This window comes from Camelus bactrianus, chromosome 22 (genome assembly GCF_048773025.1).
Source record: "Camelus bactrianus isolate YW-2024 breed Bactrian camel chromosome 22, ASM4877302v1, whole genome shotgun sequence".
Taxonomy (NCBI): domain Eukaryota; kingdom Metazoa; phylum Chordata; class Mammalia; order Artiodactyla; family Camelidae; genus Camelus; species Camelus bactrianus.
The window spans coordinates 14,354,351-14,372,739 of NC_133560.1; the positions used below are offsets into that span (position 1 = coordinate 14,354,351).

The 18,389-nt window shown below is 44.6% G+C and overlaps 1 protein-coding gene across 7 annotated transcripts in view; it reads right to left on the reverse strand.

Annotated features, from left to right (window-relative positions):
• TENM2 (teneurin transmembrane protein 2) overlaps nt 1-18,031 on the reverse strand; it is a 404,559-nt gene extending 386,528 nt beyond the window's left edge. For 3 of the 7 annotated variants that reach the window (XM_074350322.1, XM_074350317.1, XM_074350316.1), the window contains exons 1-2: nt 17,023-17,419; nt 16,392-16,474 (exon numbers count right to left, since the gene is read on the reverse strand). In XM_074350322.1, coding sequence (XP_074206423.1) covers nt 16,392-16,407 — 16 coding nt within the window. In that variant the 5' untranslated portion in view covers nt 16,408-16,474; nt 17,023-17,419. Of the gene's footprint in view, nt 1-16,391; nt 16,475-17,022; nt 17,421-17,793 lie in introns of those variants that run through there. The other 4 variants (XM_074350321.1, XM_074350315.1, XM_074350320.1 and 1 more) reach the window with 3 other exon arrangements.
• Between the last annotated feature and the right edge of the window lie 358 nt (nt 18,032-18,389).

The window sequence follows — 18,389 nt, forward strand, 5'->3', positions numbered from 1 at the left end:
TTATGAAGAATCATGGCCACGTGGAATGCATTTGTACAAATAGTACTGACAGTTTTCCAGCAGGGACGGGTGCCTCAGTTTTGGACCTCCTCCCATTCCAGCAGATGGGCTGCCTGGAGTGAATCTCATAAAGATCTCAGCCGGAACCTTTGTTTAAAGGTACTTAAATGGACCCTGGAGCTCCCAACTTTGGAAACAGATTTGTGTCCAGTCATCAGATATGCACATTGGAATTGGTGACTATTTCTGTGGCTCCTCTTGCACCATTAAGTTTGAGAGTCCTCATTTTTACATGGTTTAGACATGGTTTTATGTGGGACCCTACAAATTTGCATGGGGAGAAGTGCTTGTCATTTACCATTGTAGACTAGTGGCTCAAGTGTACACTTCTGGTGGGCATTTCCTGTTTCCTGCAATACTAAATCAGGTCAGGTTCCCAGAGGGCTTCACTGGGACTGGTCGGGGGAACCAAGACAGAAATCAAGGGTCCCTGAGAGGCAGAAGACAGAGGCCCTGGATACAGTTTTGTTTACGGCTTCACATGTTGTATTGAGAGACGAGTGATCCTCTCCCAGCTACCGCAAGGCGTAAAAGCAGGACGGGGGTGGAAAAACTCAACCCTCCTTCAGGTAGAACTGGAACCAGTTGTGTATTCTGGGCTGTAGTCCACTGTTTTTGGGCACTGACTACCTCATGGCGTTGGGGCAGCACTATCTCCAGAGGTTTCATAGAGGATAAAGAAGTTAAAATCTGAACTTTGTCAATAAGAAAAAACACGTATATCCCAACAGAAAAATGGCCAGGGCGGGGGTAAACAGGGAGTTCTCAAATGCACCTCCATGAACACATTGATAATTAGATGGTTGACTTCACTCCTGATCAGATAAATGCAACTTTAAAAAATGATGGGATACTAATTTTTTTTTTAAGTTAGCAGCTGGGCCAATCTTCTAATAAATGTTAAGATCTAATCCCGGGAAAAACATAGGAAATTCAGCACTCTCGTGGACTGAAGGGAGTGTCTATATTGAAATAAAGCTTTTTGCAGGGTGATTCAAGGGTATATTTAACTACTTCAAGAAAACGTCCTAGCATTTATCAGAGACATATACGAAATGCACATCCTTTTTTTTGTAACGGTAAAAACTGAGAAACTAAATACCCAACAGGAGTGGAATGCTTTGAAAACCAATAGTGAATCCATATGTCGGACCATATGTAGTCCTTAAAAGTAATATCTTAGAAGAATATTAAATCGTGTGAGAAAATATAAATATTATTATACATAATATGTGTGCTTATGCAAAAATATACTATAAACTATTAGGATTATAGTTAATTTTCTTCTTTATATTTTTCTCTTTGTAATTTTCTGAATTTAATCAACTTTAAAAAATGAGCATAAAGTGCCTCTGCAGTTAATATGTATGCTATTGTACATATATCAAGCTATGTATGTATTTTCCTGGGAATTCTGCCCTTTCCTGATGTCACAGATTTAGTTACACCACAAATCCTATAGGAAACGGGCAGGATACAGTCTTCTCTTCTTCCAGAATGTTCACACTTACATAGCACAACAGATAAAGTATTGATGTGAAAGTCCAATCAACTGCAGAAAGTGTGACTTTTTTTTTTTTTTTTGGTGAGGTAGCTTCAAAACAAAGTGGACAAACTCAGTGATGCTGAAGTCTAGAAACGTCCCATCCCACAGCTGGGGGGGTCCTTAAAAAAGATGTCACACTTGTCACCGTGACTGCCCCCTCATTTTGACAATCCACAAGGTCCTCATAGTGTCCTCAAGTGGTCTTCGAGTTTCCCGTGTGAGTTCTTGGTGTGGGGCTGGGGGAGGCCTGGTGTGAAAGCCTTTGGTGAACGGGACTGTTTGTTAACTCCAAGAGACAATTATGAAGGGCAATTAAAAATTCAAATTATGTTAATAGGCCAGAGAAAAATGACTGTTTGCAGAAATCAGTGGCAATTACCAGACATAATGGCTCCCAATTAGGCTGGAGGGGATTTTCAGTCATTCATAATTCACTATCTTAAATGTATCATAAAAAAGTAATTGTCACTTGTTAATAAAACGTACTTAAAAACAACGGGGCTGTCTTGTGTCGAAAGTAACTCCTTCTCTCTCCCGCGTTGGTTTTTAAAAAAGGTACTTACTTAATTAAAAAGTGTAGTACAGGCTGGTTTCAAACAAAATCAAACAATGATGATATGAAAACAAATATATGTATGTATAAGTGTGACTGGGACACTGTGCTGCGCACCAGAAATTGACACGTTGTAACGGACTATACTTCAATTAAAAAAAACAAAAACAAAAACAAAAAACCCAGTGATGAATGTGTTTAAAATAAAAAGCCCTTCCCAGCCTTCCATTTGCGCTTCCCAGGGGTAATAACTGTTTTCTCAATTCAGCGGGTCTTCCTCCTCCCAACCTCTTTCCAGCTCCCATTAAAAACAGAGGAAGGGGGGTGAGGGAGACTGTCCAAGGAATACGTTGTATTGATATTTTTTAGTCAATTAAAGGTGAAAACATAAAAACATTATCTTGCTGCCTCTGTCATGATGATTTTTCTCCCAAGATTTCTATTTTTATGTTACCTGCATTCTATTACCCCTAGGAATGCAGTCAGCATCCATGCATGTCCTTACAACTCAATTCCCAGGCAATGCAGTTTGCAGTATAAATTGCATTGCATAGGGGATATGATTCAAGGACTCTGACCGGTTAGTTCTGAGCTTTATTTTTGCTGCTTCAGGGTGAGCCAAAAAGGACTAAAAGAAGCAAGAGAGAAGGAGAAGGGGTTAGAGGAAGGGGCAGAGGGTAACTCTTAAATAAAGGATTGGAAGGATGGGTTTTTCTCTTGCTGAGTACTCAACCGGCAATGCCTCTTGTCTTGTGCTGTGGATCACGCTAAAGGAGTCACAGTCTCGATTTTCTTGCCCCATCAGCGAAACTTTGCTACAACTTCAAGTCCCAAATTGCAGCTCTGCATCCGACAGTAAGACTGAAGCCAAGGCAAGAATGAGCTTTCCCTGTCCCCACGCAACGATAACCTTACTCTGGTGAGTCAGAGTTGAGCATATTTCCAGAAACTTCTCTAAAAGGAAGCTCGAGGATGCCCTGAGCCAGGCGTTTTTACAGTCGTGACCCTATTCCATTTTCACCACCTCCCTATAAAGTGGGCATTTTTATAACTCCATGTTACAGGTGAAGGCACTGAGTAGTCAGGGAAGGTCCACTCCATGCAAATGACACTGAGTAAGGGGCAGTGCTGGCCTCTGAACCCAGGTATTTCTTGGTCCAAAGTCTACATACATTCCCTGTGAACACATCATCTCTTACAATTGTACAGACACGACGCACAGCCGTGGGATGTCACGGTTGGTGACATCTCAGTGTGTGACTGCCCTATATTTCTTCCTTTCGTGGAAATGATACTGTCCACTACACTGACCAGTAAACCATCTCATGGATATTTAAGAACATGACATCAGCGACACAGACACAAATGGTCCCCATTTAGAACATTTCTCAAAAGTACTTGGAGCAGTGAGGGCCGCCTGAGCTCGCTTTGAAACAGTCACCAGGAGAGAAAGAACGGATCTACAGTGTCTCATCACACGGAGTCTTAACGGCAGGTGCACCCTCCGAGGAAGCAGGGAACTCTCCATCAAGGGCATTCGGGACATGCCTTTCACGTGGAGGTCTACACATGGCGGGCTGCTCCCTGTCATTCTCATTTCAAAGTTTACCTTCCCAGAAATGTTCTCCCTTCCACTCTCTAAAGCAGAGGCAATAAAGTACCAATTACTCTCTATCACACCCCCTTATTCAAACATTACTCACTCTCCACTATTTTTTTTTAATTGGTTTACCTATTTATGTCCGTTTCCACTTACTGGAATGCCGACTTCAGGAAAGTGAGGTCTTTGTCTGATGTGTTCAGGACTGTATCCCCAACCCAGTGCCAGGCACGCAGAAATAGTTGCTGAGTGAATGAATACGGGTCTATAAAATCAAGCACCTGTTTTCATGAATGGTTCAGGGATGGGCTTCTAGACACGAAACTTTCAACTGTAAGAGTCCGAGGAAATAAGAGCAATGAGGTCATTGGCAAGATATCCCCTAGAGGTGGTGGCCGTCATGGAAACGGAACTGGGATAAATGACAGGGATCTGGAAGGGAGGGGGGAAGTACGGAGGCTTCTTTCCCCTGAGGGTGACCTTCCTGAGGCTGACTAAGGATTTCAGCATCTCCAAGTGGCAAAAAGAAGCATCACCATTTCTTCAAGTGGTGACAGACTGGCTGCTCCCCACACATAGCACATTTCCAGTGGGGTTGCGGCTCCACTTCTGGAGTGGAGTGCTTTCTCCTCATTAGTGATGTTTCTATGCTGCCAACTTGAGGCTGCTGATCAGGTAAAAGCTGAGATAAGACTCGGGTCAATCAGTCAACATGAGGAGATGAACTATTGGACGCACACCATGTGACTTTCGTCATTAGAACTTGCTGTGGGATGGATCTGACTGCCAGCGCTCCACACTCCTGGACCTATCTGCATTCATACGTTGCGTATGCTTCTGTTTTCCTTTTGATTTGGAAGACGGAGGATGTTTTCACCACTAAGGGACACACTTCTGGCTAAGCCTTAAGGGCTTTGGCTGTTTGATTCTATTACCTGTCTGCATTGTTCTCTCTTGTACAAATGCTTTACCCTGACTTACAACGTAAAAGTGATTAATCCTATTTCTATATTTAAAAAAATTTTCAATGATCTTTGGGAATCAATTTTAAAATGAAATATTTAAAAGGAACCGATTTCGTTAACATTACCATAAAAATGATAAATGCTTAATGAAAACGGAACTAATGAAGACTTGTACAAAATAAAGAGGGAAAATGCCTGTTTCTGATTCCTAACACTCTCGCTTCATTTACTTCTTTTTCCCCTAGTCAACCCCACTTTCTAGATATAACCTCTCGGAATGGTTTGTTGTTAGGTCCAGCGGCATGCTGATAAAAGCTTAACAACTGGCTTTCGAAAAAAAAAAAAGACCCAGATTTGTAACATTTGCTTCTTTCCGTGGAATAAATACTCTCACCATGTGCAACTTTAAGCCAGGGCTATGATGGAATCAGGAAAGGTGTTCACACAATGGCGCTACAAGACAGTGCAAGCCAGCTCCAGCCCACCACTGTGCGCTCCTTCCAAAGCGTCTACCTTTCTTTCCCTCCCATCCTCTCTCCTTTCCCTCCTTTTTTCCATCCTTCCCTTCCTTCCATCCATCCGTATGTACTCGTATATAAACAGACATACATGAATCAATGTCTTACATAAACACGGTGCATTTCACTCTGCAATTTTCTCTTTTTCACCTGGTATATTGCAGTTCTGTATTTTGACAATCTCTTGACACTCCTTGTAGCTGGCAACGCTGTGTGCTAGCTCAGCAGCAAAGCTGAGAATCGCTCCGTCTACAGACGAGCCTGTGAGCATGCGCGTCTGCCCCACACGCGCTGCCGTCTATCTGTTGTAAAAGGGAGCAATTCATCACTGGGCAGCAGGTTCTGCTCAGATGGTTTATAGTCCTGACCTCATTAAAAGCATGTAATCCACGCAGCGCCGTAAATCTATGCCTCTAAATACTTTCCTCTTTAATTTTTTAATACTGCACACACGAAGGGAAAGGTTAAAGCCAATTAAAAGAGATACAAATACCATTATTACTGCCCTGACAAACAGTTAGTTATCGAATTTGGTCGTTTCGGTTTAGAAAGCCATTATTTTTGTTCCTGAATGAATTAGTAATCAAGCTGTTTATTGACTTGTCTGATCTCTGAGTTGCTAAATATTTTGGGGGGTCCATTTTCTCTCTCAATTGGCATCACTCCTACACACATAAAAATTATAGACAACTTAAGGTCTATGTGCAGACAATAAGAACACAGCTGCATGTGGAAAGCCACATATGGACAGACCATCCTTTTCACAGTGGTCCAGGAAGGAGCCCCTCCACTCGTTCTCATGCAGCAAATAGTTGTTACTGTTGCTGCCTTTGCTTTCTCCTCCCATTAAGCCTGTTACATGATACTGACAGATGCTTAAAAGCATTTAGAGCTGAAAGAACTGTTAGGAAAATTGCTGCAGAAGGATTGACAAACGATGATCTTTCTGTCCACAAGGTTCTTATTTCCTGTGCAAAATGGACCCAGAGAATAACAGAAAAGAGGAAGAATCATTAATCTAGGAACTTGGTGTTGTTTTCTGACATGAGTTCACATTTTCCATCACATCTGGCCGAAAACGTGACTCTTGCTTATGAAGAGGCTGCAGTCAGGCTTCCTCGTGAGGCCCCTGCTCTCCGGCCTGTCTCTTTCACTGCTCTGGGAACAGGAGGTAGGCTCTGCAGGACCTGAGATGACCTGAGGATGTGCAGGCAAGGACCTGAAATCTGACTACCTTGTTCATATCATCGCCCACCTGAAGTCTTTTGTGAGAATCGATGCTGACCACTGTTGCAGAAAAAAACTCATCTTCACACCCTCACATCCATGAGAATTTATACGACTCACAATTCCGATCATTTTTCTTAATATTCCTACTCATGAGAGGTCAAAGTCAGGTACTTAAAACGAAACGAAACAAACAAACAAAAAAACCTTCCAGAACACCACAGAGCTACACTTTCAAAGGAGAGAACGGAAGCACACGCGTTCATAAGGAAACTCTAAACCCAGAGCAAGACAGAGAAGGAGGAAATCTTTTAAAATTAAGGGGATCAAAACCTAGAAACAGTAACATGTACTTTCTGTATCATCTGCCTTCTGGAAAGGCTAGAACAGCGTGGTTCTCAAAGTGGGTTCCTGGACCAGCAGTGCCCCCACCATCTGACAACTTGGGAGAAATGGACATTTGAGGACCCACCAATACACACTGAATTAGAACCTCAGGTTGGGGCCCATCAGGCTGTTTTAACAAGCCCTCTGGGGCGTTCCAATGCCTACTCAAGTTTAAGAATCCTTGTTCTAGAGGATACAGTTTTCTTAGCTGCTTCTTTGAGTCTGTCCCAGCAGCCAGTCAAACTTCTGAACACGAGCCGACCGCTCCCTCCGCTGCCACAACCCCTTCCCCTGATTTGTTTACACGGCCTGCTCTCCTACTGGGCTGTAAGCTCCTCGAGGCGAGAGGCTGTATCTGATTCACTTCTTTGTTCTCAGTACCCAGCCAGGGGCCTAGACCAGAGCAGGGGCCTAGGACATTAATTACAAGATAAAATGCCAGGTAAAGCCCAATGAATGGAAAAGAAACACTGAGAAGTACACAATTTCATTCAAACTGTTAGTTCCATCCTGATAAATGAGACCCATGTCTAAGTAAAAATGACTTCAGCGTCCTTGGAAAAAAGAAAGAAAGAAGGAAGAAACAATGGTCAAAGGAATATTCTCAAGCAACATCTAACGGGTTCACTGTTTATTCTCTCGAGGAAAGCCAGAACTAACTGACTATACCTCGCCCCGGTAGCCTCTTATAAAGCACGTTGAGAACCAGTTGGTTCTGAATATTCCTAAGATGGTTTCCCATTCAGACAGGTCCCATCTGCCCATGGGACAGCAGGCATTCTCAGACTGAAAGCTGTCTGAATGCAGCCAATAATAAAACCACAGGAGCTGCAGGGTCCAGCCTAGTGGGTTAAGGATGTCAAGCTCCTTGGAACTCCAGTCTCCCAATATGCAGGAGGAGGGAGGGGAGCTCTTGGAAAGAGGAGATGCTCTGAACCATTCCGATTGCCTCTCCACAAGGAAATGAAGGACTTGGAGTATGGGTCTCCAGCCTGTGTGGCTTGCATCCACACTCTGAAGGCGTCCAGATTAACCTGTATTTTCTACCATGGGATTTACCATGGCGTTACATGCAAGCAGGTCAAGGCATGCTTTATGGAAATGTCCCATGCCTGCCTCTATGCAGCTACAGCATCAGATCACCTGGGTTCTAATCCAGGCTCCAGTACTTCCTGGCTTCTTTAGCTTTTCCGAGCCTCAGTTTCCTCATCTGTAAAATGGGGACAATTGTGATCTTTGAGGATTACGTAAAAAAAAAACTATATATAAAATATGTAACATATATATAAAACATACATGTATAGGTGTGCATATATTATATATAATTAGTGAGGTGTCAGACACATATAAGAGCTTAATAAATGTTAGCTATTATGATTAACTAATACCATTATGCGCTATGTGCTACCAGGACTTCTTAAACTGGAATCCAGGGTCCTCTAGAGATCCCTGAAATGGACAAAAATGTGTCCATGAGCTCCCTGAAATAATTTGCAAAATGTTCCACATTTGTCCACATTCCTCTTCTCTGGGCATATCACCCCAAAGTTTAACCACATTCTCGATGTGATCCATGGGCTTTCTACATGGTCAAAAATCACAGAGTTGGGGATTTTAGGAGCCAGATGACGTCTCCAACATGCGGGCAAACCAGGAGAATGAGACAGTTTCTTAAAGGCTGCTGTCTTCCTCTAGCCATGATGTGTAGCTCTAGGATCTCCGTTTTTAATTCCACCTGATGTGTGTTTGTTTTTCTTCTTCTCCTTCATAACAGGAAATCACATTTCAAATACATTCCACCATGAGGAGAGGAAGACAGTTAATTTTCACCTCCAACACCCCCAAGACTTAAGAAAATAAGAGAAGCTTCAATCCACTGCTCCCAGTCTGCCAAGAGCAATGCTCTCCATAGCAGCCAAAGTCAGCCCTGAAGGCTCTTCTGTTTCTGGTGGTTTCTCTTGATGCTATCAGCCTAGCTGACTATGTAAGCAGAGCAGATGTGCAGAAACAACACTGGACCATGAACCAACAGCACTAGGGTGTGTCCTTGAACCCTGTCCTAACCGCCTCCCTACCTTGAGCACGTTCAAGGTTCTCTGATTCCTCATCCATCAAATCGGAGTTATTTTCCATCATCGATCCCCAACCTTTTATGTATCAGGATCCAGATTTAATTCAGAAATGGTTATACTAGGCTGCCATATTTATATCAATGGACTAAGGAAAGACTGAATCACAAAAGAACATTACCTTCTCTTCCGGAATATTTGAAAAATATTTTTCTCACCTTTTTATCAATCTATCTGGATAGATGGAAAATATCATTTATCTGGCCTACAGATAGGAAATGGTGAACATATGAGTTCAAGGACCAATTAAACAAGTATTTACTATTTATTAAGTGTAAGTTCCTTTAACAGGGCTGGGGATACAGCATCAAAAATGGTGCCTGCCTCCATGGACATGATGGCAGTGCTACAGAAGTCAGATGACTGAAAACACATGTGCACATAATTGTTTTATATTGTGCTAATGTGCATTGCAAAGGATAAACTGGATCCTGAAAGGTTCAACGTGGGAGGGTGACTTTAGAAAAAACTGTCAGGGACAGCATGTGAGCTGAGATCTGAGGGATGGCAGTAGCTGACCCTATGAAGAAGCAGCAGAACTTTGTGGCAAAGAGAAGACCTCAAGTCAGCAGGACCTAGGACAAGCCCTTGACCTCATTTCCTTGTCTATAAAGTGGGGACAATAATAGGATTTCGTCCACTCAGCTGTTGTGAGGATTAAATTAGCTAATAATGAAAATTCGTTTGAGACAAAGCCTGGCGATGTACTAGTGAAGTGGTACAAAATAAGAGTCATGTCGAGGTAAAAGCATGTGCTAAGGCCCTGAGGTGGGTAAGAGCTGGGTACGTTTGAGAAACTGCAAGAAGGGTGTGGCTCTAGGATGGAGCATAAATGGAAAGGTAGTGGAAACAGAAGTTCAGGGAGTGGCAGGCATGATAGGGGGCATTGAGTCCCACATCAAGTTCAGTGAGAAGAGAGTGGAGAGGTCCCAGTGGACCTCTGAAGTTCATTGCCCCAAAGTAAGAAAATTAGTGCCTCTAATTTACCTTTTGTATCATTCCCTTATTCAATGATTCTCTGAAGTAAATCCTCAAATGGAAGAGTTTCTTTAGGTAAGAAGTTTTAAATAAAGAACCCTGTTTCATTCATGCTCATTAAACTTTTTCCCCCCACCTAAATCCCTGCAATAATAAATATAATTATATCCAGCTCTAATGACTTTAGTTTCTTGAGCTGCAGGTGCTGGAATACTGTATTTATTAACATATTTTAAGCCCTTTAAAAAGACGGCATTAATTCCTATGATAATTTAGTACCCATAATACAGTTTCTGTTCTGAATAGATGTTAATCACCACAGAATGACTGATTTGCTCGTGTGTGAGCTAAGCTGTGCTCTAACTAGTAGCTAGTAACTTTTTAATTCAATATTGTCACTGAAACTGTTGATTAAAATTTAGTTGCAATAATTGTCCTTGCCCCCCACCAGCCCTGCCCTCCGAGGACTCAAACCAAGCCCCAACAATAAGATATTCTGCCCCTGAAGATGGATGAGATCATTTTGAGTGTTTGTGTTGCAAGCAATACTCTGCTCAGAAAAAACAAAGTTCTGCTAATGCCAGTTATTCTGAACCACCTTGGGTTTCTTAGCTGTTGGGTTAAAATAGCAGAAAGGAGGATGGTCACTGCAGAGATGTATACGCTAACCCAGGAGCCTGCTTGGAGGGAGACAGTAGGGTGGCCCCCTTCTGTCTTGAATGGAGGGAGGCATTCAAGTTCCTGAAACTGTGGGCCAATTTCCATGTGATGGGGTGGGGTGTGTCCTGCCAGAATCCCAGCACCCTACCAAGTTCAACTGAAATTATTATTCTTTCTTGGGAAATAAAAGGAATAATCCTATCATAAAATTTTGATCAAATGATGAAAGTGCATATGGACAAAGGAAGTAACCACTGGATGCGTCAGGTTCTGAGATCAGCGCCTTGTCATAAGAGGTATCAGAGCAGTATTGTGTTATCCCTCATTTACCCAGAGCTCAGAGAACTTTGACTCGCTCAGAGCACCAGAGCCAGCCTGCCTCTATAATCAATCAATCAGTCCATCAGTCCATCAATCATCCACGTGGGAAGGGCATTGAAAAGCATAATGAAATACATCACACAGTATTACGTGTCAAAAAAACCTCTTACTTGAAAACATAACTTTCCTTTCTTGGTGGCTTGCAGGTTGGTGAGGGGAAGTGATATCATTCACCGCTGCAGGGAAACAAATCTCTATACTGCTGTTTTCCTCTGGCAGAGTGTGTCAGGACGGGGAGAAAGGATAAACCCAGAATAGACTGGCTTCGGTCCACCAGTGTGTGGGCAAGGGCACTAGCTCTGGAGACAGAGGCAGAGAGTGCTGACCTGCTCGGCATAAATACCATGGGAGACTTGAATTTTGGGCCAGGAGAAAAAGTGGGGGGGGGGAGGAACAGAGAGAGAGAGAGAAAAAGAGAGAGAGAGACATCAGGTTGCTTGACAGGCAGCTGGAACCCCAAGGAGATAGATCTTTAATGACTTCACTTCCTTGAGCTTCAGGGACTGTTTAAGAACGGGGTGGGGTGGGCATAAAATACTCCATTTAAAGTTCTTTTTATTGCTGGCATATGAAACTTCCTTTTCCCCAAAATCTGAGCATGGGCTGCTCCGCACAGAGGTCTTGCATCCACAGGATGGATTTTGTTTGGTGGTCTCTGATTCCTTTTTTGCACACACCATGGGGTAGGGGCTGCATTCTACATCTGGATCAGTGTGGAGTGGAGAGAAAGGAACAGGTACAGGGCGTCACAGGCCTTGAGACTCCAAGACCTCGGGCCCTTTGGGAGCAGGAGCTGGAAAATAAATGTGAGCTTGAGCTCAGGGGACCTGGGGACACACAGAAGTTGTGGTTGGTTTGTGGAACTAGGGTTTGAGCTGATATCTTGGCCAAATTAAAAAAGAAAAATCATTATTAACATTATTCCCGCAGAGTTGAGAAGTATTACCATCCACTCTCCAGACAGATAAATTAGGCCACTGAGAGCTCAGTGTCTTGAACAAACACCAGTGCCAACACTCTTACTCAGAACCAGCAAGATGGTCAGGGCCCACGCCCCAGTTTCCCAGTGCCAGCCTGGCTCTTAACGTACAAGGGAGCCCTGACAATTCAGGAGGGAGAGCCTGTGGGATGATGGGCGGCACGCCCCTGACCGGCCTCTCCTGCGATGTGCTGCCAACAGACTCAGGCCTTCCCGGCCGGGGGCCAGATGTGGGTCAAGTGGTCCCAGAGAGTCAAGGTCAAGGTGATCATTCACAGCCTCCCTTCTAGCATCCCACCTCAGCAGGAGCCATGCTCCCCAAAGACGGCGTGGAACCCTCCAGGGCTTTCTCACAGGAATGGGAGCATCACTGCCATGACTGGAGGACAGAGAGTCAAATTGCTGGTGAGAGGATGAACAAGTGAAAAACAGAGAGAGGAAAAGCGAAACAAAACAAACAAACAAAAAATGACACCGTGGACATCACAGTTAAGCAAACAGGCCCTCGTTAGCTGTGAAAGGCTAATCGTGTGAGTCTGCATCTCCGGGGTCGGTGTTTCAACCTGCCTTTCTGATTCCGCCCCCAGAAGCCTTGACTCCATGGAGGAATCCGAACACGCCACTGCTGCATGGAGACACAGACAGCCACGTGTCAACACAAACTTACGTATTTAGGGAGCCCCCGCCCCCACCAGATTTTCAAGCACAGGCACTCAGAAATGGTAGAATTTTGGAGACATCGTGTCTTGAGACACACCGTTTATGCATATGTAAAAGCTCCTCTATAAAATCCTTTTAGATTTAAAGCAAGTCATATTTTCGCCGCAGGATGAAATCCCTCCACAGGCGTCCCGTTGTCCCCGAGCAGAGGATGCCAGCCCGCAGCCCCCGGGCTCCTTCCGGGACCCTCACATTTAATTGTCTGGTCTACACAGTGACAGCCGGCACAAATTTTTTTTTTTTTTTAAGTTGAATTAGACGTGGATATTGTCAAGCCTAGGAGCTCCCACGTAACCCTCTGCCCCGCTGTTTGCTGCACCAGCTCCCACTGAAATCCTGCCACAAAAGGCCGGCTGCTTTAGACTTCTGAGGTGGTGGGTCAGACCGGACGGAGTGGAAAGCCATTCACGGGGGGGGCTCTGCCCACCTCTCTAGTCCAGTCTTGTGCCTCCCTCGTGCCCTGCGGACCGGCCTTACTTGACTCAGGACCTAAAGTTCCCTGCCTGATCTGCCAACTTGTGGCTGTTCTCTGGGCCCAGAAGGTGGAACCATCCGGGCTACTTCTCTGGATCAACAGCCTCTGTGAAGCCCTTCCTGACCTTCTCCTGACCTTGAGGCCTGGCTGCCCTCTCATCCGCACCCCCCCCCCCGCTACTTGTGGCCATGCAAGGCTTTCCCTGCTCTGCACCAGAGACTACGCTTTCTGCATCTTCGTTGGCAGGCCTGCCCCATGAGCTAGGAGCTCCCTCCAGCTGGGGACCACATCTCATTTGCTTTTCCCCCCAGCGCCTGTTGGAGTGCCAGCACACAGATTAGGGCCCAAAAGAAGCCTTCTGAAGTGAAAAGAGCCCCTATGGATCAGGATGGTGGTCAGAGAGAGGTCATCAAGGCAGCAGATGACAGGGCAGCCGGGAATTCCTCCAGCCTTCAGGGAAAGCACACTGGGGTGAGCCTCACCGTGGCCCCCTCAGCTGGGGGAAGTCACCAGGGGGTGCCATCCAGGGGCTGCTGTCCAGGCCGCCCAAGGGAAGCCCAGCCCACCCTGCTGGGTCCCACCCTTCAGATCTGGAGGCGGTTCTGGGGAGTGGGTGGGGGTTAAGAACAGACCATCCATCCTGCCACGGCCCTCCAACCCACCCCCATCAAAGGAAACAGGGCTCTCTCCTTTGCACCCCTATTCCAGAATGCAACCTACAGGAGGGTTAAAAAAAATTACTCAACTCAAGAAAGTACCCGTTGCTACTTAGGAAAGGGTTAAAACGATCTTTTTTCCCCAAAGGTTAAAAAAGCAACTTGCTCTTCAGGTCAGTAACTGTCATAACGATTTTTCTCTTGCCATATGCTCCTCTGAATTGCATTAATATGACATCTCTGTCTGAAGCATCTGGTCTCAGACACTTCAAGGCGTACAAGGAAGCCACCCATTCTGGCTGAGTATGTAATAACGCGGAGGTATTCACAATGAATCTGCCATCACAAAACCAGATCCTGTGCTTACATAATTCTATGCTGGTTCTGTTTCATACAGCAGCCCAGGAATGGTGCAAGAGATAATGGAGTGGAATAGAGGCAGAACGGGGGTGGGGGGGGATGCTGGTATGTTGTATGCATATGTATGTACGCATGTGTGTATAAATACGTGTGTGTATACATATATGCACATGTTTTAAGAATTGGTAATCACCTTCATTGCTCAAATGTCAATTCTCATTTTCTGCTGAAAGGAGTTTGAACATTTAAAGTCTCAGATGAAAACTGAGCCCCACCAATCTGCAAAATGTGGACAGGGAGGTAGGACGTATCTATATTTCAGCACTTTGAAATACAAAAAGGGAAATTTTCCATCACAAGCCAAAGGCAAAGTAGCACTATCAACCACCAGCCACATTTTTCCGACTAAGGAAAGAAAAAAAAATGTACAGGGAAGCAATGCAGTACAAAGGATCTCTTCTCTCTCGCTGGGTAATAATTTTTATCAAGCGGATACATTTCCTTCAATTTTTCCAAATATCTCACCCCACTTTCTTAAATAGTTCATTAAAAAAATTCCAAGTGGGTTAAATAAAAAGTTTGCTGTGTAACAAATGACTCCAACATTCATTCTTTCCTTGTCCTGCAGATCCTTGTGTTCATTTTGTCAGAAGCACAAAAAGTAGAAATGTGATTGCATTTGTGCTGATGCTAAACGTTAATAGATTTGCCTTAAACGCCCGCTAATAGCCCCGCTAAAATTAGCTAGCCTAGTAGTGCATGCCTAATGTGGTGGTGTTTTTGTTGTTTTACTTGCTTTTTTTGTTTCTCCTTCTTTGATCAGAGGGGAAAAAAGACCCCTAGAAAAACAGTCTGGGTCTCTGGATGTGAAACATTTCCAGTGTCACATGTGAATTCTGCAGAAAGAACATATATTTCGAAAGTATCCCACAGTTCTGACGTTCTGTCATGAAGGTGACAAATCCTAGCGCTCTAATGTTTCATTAAATTAAACATGAAATGTTTAATGTTTTGTTAAATTAAACATGAAGCCATGACTTTGCACCCGAGATCCACAGCCTTCTATCATCCCTCAGATTCCTCCAGGTCACTTCTTAGGTTATAAAAAACTGAGTTTTGTTTATTACAAGTATTGTATTTCTCTCTGCAGTTAAAATGTGCTTTCTTCTAATGCACTTATAAATAAAAACCAAGAAGCAGTCCAGTTTTTGGGTGCTTAAAACATTTCTAAATTCAGGCCCACAGAGAACACGTTGCAGACCCTTAGTTAATTCTCTTTTACAATTTATTCCCCCTTTAAATGTTTGCCACTGTGACCAAGAAGCTATCAGAAGGCAGAGCTGTTGCATTTTCATCAGATCTCAAGTCCATTTTACAGATGGGTACGTGATTGCCCAAAGAAGAGAAGGCTTGCTAGAAAACTGTTGAAACAGCTCTTTCAGACTAAAGAAATCTCAGATTAAAGAAAGATGAATAAACCAACCCCCCCATCCCCACCCATGTCCTGTTCTATGATGACAGAAATTAACAAGGAAACAAGACGAAACAACAGCTCAGATTGGGGAGTGTATTTGCGCAAGCAGAGAAGGAGTCTGCGTAAGTGTTGATGGAACTCTTTAAAGCAGCAGGCAAACAAAGCGTGGGCCCTGCTGGGGGAGGGTGGAAAGAAGCCTTGTTCCTTTTCCACCAGTTCAATCAGACGATTAAAAGCAACTTCCCCAGTTCTCAGTAATCCTTCCATAGCATTACATACGGCAAACAAAATGTCCAAATGCTACTTTACAATAACACATTTGACTGTTACTTTGTAAATGAAGGGGAAAAACATCCACCAACTATGTAGCAACTTCAAAGGGAAAAAAATACGCATGTCCCATGATGAACGTGTCTGAGTATTTCCACCTTTTTCTAGTCAATGTAAGTGGGTTATAGCTTAACCCACTTAAACAGGGCCCCATAATTGTCAAACCAGCAAAAGTAGAAAGAACCATCTCTTAAAGGGCAAGTTGCACAGACCCTTCCGGTCCAACCAAACTTGACATCGATGCTTGCTCTTTGTCGACACACCAGCTCCTATCATTGGCCAAAAACTGTTAAGATACCCTGGATATGATAACACATCTCTACTCAGATCTCCTGCTCAAGAACCTGTCACCCAGCCACTTTCCCAACAGGTAGGAACATATTTGACACTTACCATTCTGAAGCTTCATGTCTGTGAGGCAAAGTAAATAAATTAAACGGATCCTGCTTTAATCTTCTTTTCTAGACCACAAATGCCTTAATCAAAAGGAAAAACAAAACAAAACAAAACAAAACAAATGTTCCCCGAGGTCCTTGCCTAAACCACAGGAGAATAAATAAAGAATAGCTGTATTTTTCACTAAATGCCCAGAGCCTGTCCCTTAAATTCAACAGAGAATTATTTCTAACATCCCTCTGCTCCACCCCCCAAGCCCCCATTTTTCCCTTCACTTCTATAATTTATGGCCAAAACAAGGCTTAAGTTACACTTTAAATCCAAATCTGGAAGATGCTTCAATTGGGTATTTGGCTTGGCAGACCTCCTGTAAAAATCCCACAAAAAAGACACACTTGTCTCCTTCCTGCAAATGAACTGTGGCATTTGTGGTCCTTTTTGCTCTCTCTCTAGTGCACACTTCGCCTTTAAATGAGCTTAAGCTGCAGGACTTCATTTGGGGTTAGCTGTCCCGCAAAGCTCATTTGGCTCTTACCATTAAGGCGAGAAGCTCTAAAAGGCTACCAAGATGCTTTTAACTATGTTTGAGGGGCCAGTCATATCTTGTTAGCAACAGCTGCACACTTACCAGGCTTTCAGGGACTTGACAGAGCTGTCCTATTCCTTCTGGGATTAGGAACACAGAATGAAATTAACCAGTCGTGAGCTGGAGCCATCCAGGCTGCACCAGATTCTCATCCTCCAAAAACCAAGTGAGGCCGCTTCCTCCCCAGTTACTCCTCTGTCGGCTTCTCCTGGCGTATACAAGCCCGCCAAGACCCTGGCTGCAGTTTCAAAACTACTCGTCAATAAAAGGATTTTAAAGGCTGTGCCGGGGAGCCGGGAGCTTCAGATCCCAGTTTGGCTTTCTCCATCAGCATTCCTCAGCAAGCCTGCACAGAGCAAGGCATGCTGCATTATTTATGTCAGCTCTAGGCTCTGGAAAACGCACACTGGCATCCTGATTGCTAAGAATCCTCATGGATACAATTAAACCATTCCCACATATATTTTTCACCCCGCCCCCGCTTCCCAGATTCAGCCTCTTTCAGAGGAAACAAAAGCACTTTGAGGCGTGTCCCAACTCATCTGCTAGAAGCCAAGAGAGCACTGAAAAGTGGCCATGATGGCAGAGGAGCGGAGGGGAAGGGGACACTTTTCCTGGAGCGGGCAGAAGGCACTCCAGGGAGGGAAGTTCAGAGAACATTTGGGGAACACTCTAAAAGTGGCTTCCAGGGGGTTGGGGATATGGAAGCAGCCAAGCAGAGGCACTGCAAAAAACCATTTTGATGGGTTCATGGAAGATGGATTGAGAATGGGCTGTCTGGGGAAGGAGGGAGCATTTGGCAACACGACTAACCTCCCGAGCTGATGTCGCGCCATCACGCTCACCCAACCAACGCTCCCCGGTGCCCCATCCGAGTCACAGCACGAGACGGGAAGACCACGGACTGAGCCAGGTACAGCCCCGACGCTGGCTGGCCCCGAGTCTCCTCTTTCAGCAAAACGAACAACTCTGCACGTGGCGGTCTGCCGCCTCCCTTCTCGTCCGCGGCTCGACAACACATTCTGAGCCGGGCCTCCGAGCCCCGAGCAGAAGGAACTGCTCGCTGGCACAGGGAAGGAAAGATGGGGCAAGAACTTCCTTCTCCGTAGGAGGGGCAAGAAGGCTACAAATCTCCCCCGGTGTCTAGCTAGAAAGTCCCTGCTCGGCAGGCAGAGGTGACTTCCCTTTGTGAAAGCCCCAGGCACTGCTTAGAGAAACCACCCTTGGCAGGACCTCACAGTTAAGTCAGTTTATGTAGGCAAGACGTCGGCTTGGGGAGAGGCAACTGTCTCATCCAAGAACACAAGGAGAAAAGAGCAACCCTGCTTCTCTCCAAAGGCTTCCTTTGAACGTGTACTCCTGTGTGATGCCAGTGGTTTGTTTTTTTTTTTTTTTAAGGGACTGTCACT